Genomic DNA, 6,000 nt, shown 5'->3' with positions numbered 1-6,000 from the left:
ACAGCTTTTTCACAGCAATGCATTTTTAAGAATAAAACATTGCTGAAAACAACAGTGGAAAGGAAGCAATGACTCACAATTAATGAGGCACTATGACCGGATATCTTCCTCTTGAACAACAGAAAACAGAGTAACAAGGGACCAGTATGATGTGCAGTAATGTATGAGGTTGCTCTGCAGCAGTCTGGTGTCTGGTGAAATTCATCATGTCTGAGATCAATCCAGTGAAAACTGTCTTGGATCTATCATGGATCGAATATACAAAGACAAGTGTTATTTTGAGGTCTTTATTTCATGATTTGAGATTTTTTTTATCATTCAACAATTTCAAGCTTTGCACAAAAAGATTTTGAACACAAGAGCCCTTGCTCTGCTTAGTATCTTGGCCGTGGGAGGAGCATAACATCACATATCGGATCCGGTCAATAACTACATAACCCTGTTACAAGATTCAAAGACATGACGGGAGTTCAACTGGAGATTATGACACTAAATGGTTATTACCGATTTTCTCCATGACCAGAAAGTCATACTAGCGAGTCTTGGATTCCCCCCGAAAGCACATTTAGTAGTTAGGCCACCCAAGACAATAAAAATAAAAATCATCAGTGAAATAAAACAGTGACACGAGTGCTCAGCCAAACTTATCAAATTAAGGTACGATAACATTGTAAATAATATGTTATTTATAAGTGTTTTACCGATTTTTTTCCCCCCCAAAAAGAAAAATAAATTCCTTTGTTCAAGTAAAAAACAAAAAGAAAATAATAAGAGTGAACTTTTCGTTTCACCAGTCTGGTATCCCTCATGTTTCTTCTTCTAAAGTCATCCAGGTTCTTGAGGCTCTAAGGCTGCAAAGGAGGTTTCAAGGCAATATGGTTATGGTGCCCGTGGCGCTCCACGCTGCAGCATGCTGGGAGTAGGACTACAAGAGTAGGAAAGGAGCAGAGGCATTAAAAGAGGACCAGAGCGTCCTCAGACGGCAGGTGAAGGGGCATCCGGGTCTGGCTCGTTGCTGTAGTTGTTGCTGTAATGATTCCCACTTGGTGGGTGATTAGGTAGGATGTCCAGTTCATCGACTTGGGGGCCGGGGTGCATCAGCTGGTCCTGGGGGATGTCAGCTGCCGCTGCCGCCAGGTTGGTGATGGACTTGGACTTAACACACTGGAAGTCCACGTGGCGGCTTTTACCCTCCTCCTTCTCCCAGGACATGCGGATGAAGGGCCTCTGGACGTAGTTGTATATGACCTCTGGACGACCTCCTGGACGTTTCTTGACTTTCTCTTTATATGTAGGGTAACCTGTCGCAGGCAAAGATAGGATAAAACTGTTGGCTCAGTTCATTTTATCCCCCAGAGAATACAACACCTGTCATAGGTGCAGACAATATCAGCAGGCAGATAAACAGTTGCTCAGAGGATGTGCTGATATAATACAGTGCATTCAGAAAGTCCCTTTTTTCACACTATTATGCTTCAGCCTTATTCCAATATCGCTCTACAATCTACACTCATCTCACAATGACCGAAGCAAAAAAGTTTTTAGAAACATTCTCTAATCTATTGAAAAGGAAAAAATGAGCATTAAAAAAGGATTCAGTTCTAAATTTGCTGAGATATTACATTCATGATAATGAGACAAACGGATGGACGGTAACAAACCAAACATAACGCCTCACGAGTGTGAAGGTCTAAAGAAAACAACCTGCTTTGAGATATTAGTTTTAAAAGGTCCCATTTTCCTACTACTTTAATTTAGGTTAGCCACTTAACTGGACACCAGTTAACTGATGTTTTTTTTTTAAATTTGCATGTTAACCATTTTCCCTGTACACCAAACAGATTTTTGTTTGTCTTTTCTTTCTGTTTTCTGGACAACAAGCATGACTCTAGTAGTAGTAGTAATTTGCTCATACATGCATCTGCCATTAGTGAAACCTTTGGCTTGTTTTACAGCACATGAAACAGTGGTTCGTTTGAATAATATGAATTTCACTAAACGCTAACACTTCTGAAAACATCACCGGTTATCACTGAGAAGTTCCACCCACCTTCAATGCCCAGTCTTATTTTCTTTAATCCTCTATCCTTTAAAACGGACTTGGCAACATCTCGGTTTTCGATATACTTGAAAAATCTGTACAGTTTTGTGCTGTAGATTACTGCAAGAAGAAAAAGACAGAAACAATATTGTTCATCACATATTTGTGTTGTGTTCATGCATAAATCTGTGTCTGCACTCTCTGTGTTGGCGTACTCACTTTGTGAATACTCTTCTCCCATTTGCGGTGGATATTCTTCATCCCAGTCCACCACATCATCATCAGTAAGGACAACAATGTGACATTCCCTCTCTCCACTCTGAGCACTGGCCACCATCAAAGGCAGAACCATTTCCTCCAGGTAAAACTCAAACTGTCGCCGAGCCCCATCGTTGGAAAGCTCATGCATCAGGGCACCTGACAACAAAGGAGATTGAGAACACGGGTCAGCGGAGCGGAGATGCTGCGTTGGACATAGTGATGTTAATTTGAGTTGACGACGACGCTTGTTAAAGTACTTTGTCAAACCACCTCTTTAACAGCCATGTAGAAAAACCTGCCACCAGAAGCGCCTGAAGGCAATAAATCACAGCAGCAGCAGAGGGAGGAGGACAAGGACTGATATGTTTTATATTCTTTCTTTAGTGGCACATAACTGAGCTAATAGTGACTTAACTGTTGTGCACATCCCCGTTGCTTCTCGAGAACATAAACATTAATATTCACAGAAACTATTTTAACTTCTATATTTTTTTCTTCCCATGAGAAGACGTGCCATGTTGACCCACAAGCCATATCATGACACAGTGGCTGAGGGGTGTAATCCATCAAGTTTGTACAAGAGATTATTGATTACATGTTGGTTTCATTTTGTAATTTTTTTACAGCGTGTGTTTTCCCAAAGCCACATTTAAAAGCAAGACAATGCAACTGCAAAGCAATGAGTAACATTGACTTACGCCAATACATTTTTATGACCAGTCAAAATCATATTTAAGTTATATACAAGTTGAAAGGGTAACACTATCAAGTCCTGACCGGAGCCCCAAAGGAAATACTCACTGAGGTCTCTGCATTTGATGGTGCTGTAGTCGAAGGAGATGCATAGATAGTCACATGCCTCCCGTAACTCAGGGATGGAGATTCCATCGGGACAACGGATTATTCCCGATTTGTAGTAGTCCTGTCAACAAGGCAGTAATTTCAAACACTTATATTGCATTAACCTATAATATAAAATATACTTATTTTATATTATATATATTATTAGGTGAAACGCTCACTATATGAAGTCAACACATACATACATACATACTAAATTCCTATAAATGTCACCTCTATGAACTTATAGTGGTATGTTGAAGCTATCCTAAAAGGGTTGTTGACTTATTTTTATTAAAATTTTAAGAAGTTATAGTCTGCTGTTAAATTGCTTTAAATAATAATAAATAATTTAATTATAGTCTACATTAATAGATTTCAGTAAAAAGACAGACTGACCAGAATTGCTCGGAAAACCGTTGAGCTGATTCCCTCGGCCACCTCGTACTCCCCCTTTTCGTTGGGCCGTGTGAAATTATGTTCTCTTCCAGATCCAAACATTCTGAAAGAAAGGAGCTGTGGTTTATTCTGTGCATTACAGAAACACTAAATTAGAAATTTCCATAACACTGAACATGCATTCAATTCATATATTACTGACAATTATTGTAGCTACAGTGAGTAGACATAGTCAAAGAATGATGATGAGGATAAAAGTGTATCATACCTGCCCAACATGGTATTGGGCTGTGCAGTGAAGATGGAGGGATCTACTACAAAACGTGTATTGTCGACAATCAGAGTGACTCTTTCTGAGGTTCTAATGTTTCGGTTCCCGACAGTGGCACTCGCTCCTCCCTCTTTGGGATTCTCGTAGACGAAAACCATTTCTCCGACTCCCAAGCTTTTGAAGGTTCCTTCAGTGCTCGACAGGCTGCTGTTGCGACTGCTCACCATCCCACTGCTGCTGGAGCCGCTGGGAGAGATCCTCTGAGGCCGTGGACTACTGGGCCTTGATGAAGGGCCACCATCACGCTCACGTTCTACACATAGACAGGCATAACAATGAATCACTAACGACAGTTTTCCCTTTTAACTTGGACATACCATTAGAAACTACACGACATACATTTGCCACCATTTAACATCTTGATTTGCAAGTTATTGTATTCATGAAAAACATTGGTTTCATCATTTGCATCTATTTGAGAAAAGGGCTATGGCTGGTAGGAAGAGATCTGCACCAACCAGACTGGAAAGGGCCCCATTAAGAACATTTGTCTGGTATCTACACAGTCAAAGTACAAGCAGACTTGGTCTGAACACAAACAGGTGGATTAGTGCTGACTTGATCCATTCACAGCCAAAAAATGCAGAGATGTAAACCATGTCTGAGTGAGTTGACATATGCGGTCAGCTGTCCAACGGTAGCTGCCAAGAGCTGCAGACCCCTACCATGACATCCACATAAGCCTTCTTCTCTTTCCGTGCATACTAACCACTGTTGTGCTGGCGGGTGGGTGAGGTGACATTGCGAATGCAGGGGGTGAGCTGGCCTTCTCGCTCGTGTGAGGAGTCCCTGGAGCGATCGCTGGAGCGGCGGCGGTCACGTGAGCGGTCACAGCCACCACTGGCACCATGGAGACTCATCTTCCTCTGTTCTGCCACCACTCGAGATCCTCGGGCCTGACTGCTGCTTTTCAAAACAAAAGCATCAAGTTTTTATTTTACAGTTGTTATGTTACTTGTGACACACTTGCACCTCAGTCCCATGGTTCACACTGTCCTTCATCCTGTATTCTCAAAAGTTTGAGGTATGTAAAACACGGGTCTCTAAATCACAATACAATTCCACAGTACTACAAATAGCAGCCTCCAAAATTACCATGAAACAGTTTCAACAAAAACTGAATATGAAGTTATGATTTATTGAAGGCCAACTGTATAATAAAGCATTCGTTTTAGCTTCTACTGGTTGCTTTAGAATTAACTTCACTTGCTACAGGACAATGGAGGCAGGAGCAATGTACAACATACAGATACATATGTTACAGATAGAAAGTCTGCATTTATTTGAAATGAACCAAACAACTTGCCCCCTCATTATTCCATATCATCGTTTAAAGATGAAGAAGCGGACTGTGACTGGTCGTTAGCCCATCATCACAGTGACTGACGCTACGTCTCTGCTGAGCCGCAGGGGTCCGACAGATGTTTATTTTTTTCTCTCCAGCTGGCTCACCTCGAATGCTTGCAGAATTTGCGAGGTCGGCTCGTCGCGTTTCGACCCCAGTTTTCGGTATCACTGGAGTTGCTGTCATGTGACTGCGAGCGCGCTGCTGCCATCACCCGCACAGGGGGGAGTCCGGTCTGGATCTTTCAGCGTTCATAATCTGGTTGATGGCAAAATCAACAAGTTCAGCTCCATCTTCAGACGAACCACAGGCTCGCCGCTAACAACAGGGTGGGTGAGCGAGTTCGCGTGGGCCGTCGACTTGTCAAAGGTGCTTGACGGTCGCTCTGGAGTTGGTCGGCTGCATTGGAACAAAGTCCTGACATCGCTGCAGTCAGACCGAGTCATCTTACGATCGGGTTAGCTAGTGCGCTGTTAGCATTCGCGGCTAGCTACCGTTAGCTGGCTTTGCTAGCGGTCCGTTAAAATGCACCATAGTGGGAGACTGCTCCGTGGCTGGTGGCACTGTACCAACACTACTGACATGGCGGCTGTCATATCATGGTCGGTTAAGGCAAAAGTATTAAACATCACACCTACCTGGCTGTCTACGGTTTCCGCCGAAGAATAATCCGACTCCTTCCGTCGCTCACCAGACTACTCCTTTCAAAACACATACCCGGGTGACGTCAGGTGTGACGAGCGTTTACGGCCTGACGTCTTCTTCTTCTTCTTCTTCTTTTTT

The 6,000-nt window shown here is 42.7% G+C and overlaps 1 protein-coding gene across 5 annotated transcripts; it reads right to left on the bottom strand.

Moving 5' to 3' along the window:
- Window positions 1-273: 273 nt before the first annotated feature.
- On the bottom strand, window positions 274-5,985 carry btbd10b (BTB (POZ) domain containing 10b). 5 transcript variants are annotated; one of them, XM_047331664.1, is made up of 9 exons: window positions 5,856-5,985; window positions 5,325-5,475; window positions 4,582-4,778; window positions 3,810-4,125; window positions 3,542-3,644; window positions 3,104-3,224; window positions 2,261-2,458; window positions 2,051-2,161; window positions 274-1,301 (listed from the first exon to the last, which is right to left on the bottom strand). In XM_047331664.1, the coding sequence occupies exons 2-9, from the start codon at window positions 5,426-5,428 to the stop codon at window positions 976-978; spliced, it is 1,476 nt and encodes a 491-aa protein (XP_047187620.1). In that variant the 5' UTR covers window positions 5,429-5,475; window positions 5,856-5,985; the 3' UTR covers window positions 274-975. The 5 variants fall into 5 exon arrangements, with proteins under 5 accessions (XP_047187620.1, XP_035484770.1, XP_047187621.1 ...); XM_035628877.2 differs by having other exon boundaries at window positions 3,810-4,119; XM_047331665.1 differs by having other exon boundaries at window positions 4,582-4,775.
- Window positions 5,986-6,000: the final 15 nt, after the last annotated feature.

The sequence above is a fragment of the Scophthalmus maximus genome, chromosome 4, assembly GCF_022379125.1.
Source record: "Scophthalmus maximus strain ysfricsl-2021 chromosome 4, ASM2237912v1, whole genome shotgun sequence".
NCBI classification, from domain to species: Eukaryota; Metazoa; Chordata; class Actinopteri; order Pleuronectiformes; family Scophthalmidae; genus Scophthalmus; species Scophthalmus maximus.
This window is presented reverse-complemented; position numbering and strand designations above follow the sequence as displayed.

What these genes read in the sequence shown, in the direction of transcription:
- btbd10b (XM_047331664.1), bottom strand. Translation starts at nt 5,428, where the DNA reads ATGGCAGCAGCGCGCTCGCAGTCACATGACAGCAACTCCAGTGATACC. An exon ending in CGGTTTTCCGAGCAATTCTG is followed by an intron (nt 3,225 to 3,541) that starts GTCAGTCTGTCT and finishes CCTTGTTGACAG; the next exon opens with GACTACTACAAATCGGGAAT. An exon ending in CATCAAATGCAGAGACCTCA is followed by an intron (nt 2,459 to 3,103) that starts GTGAGTATTTCC and finishes CTTTGTTGTCAG; the next exon opens with GTGCCCTGATGCATGAGCTT.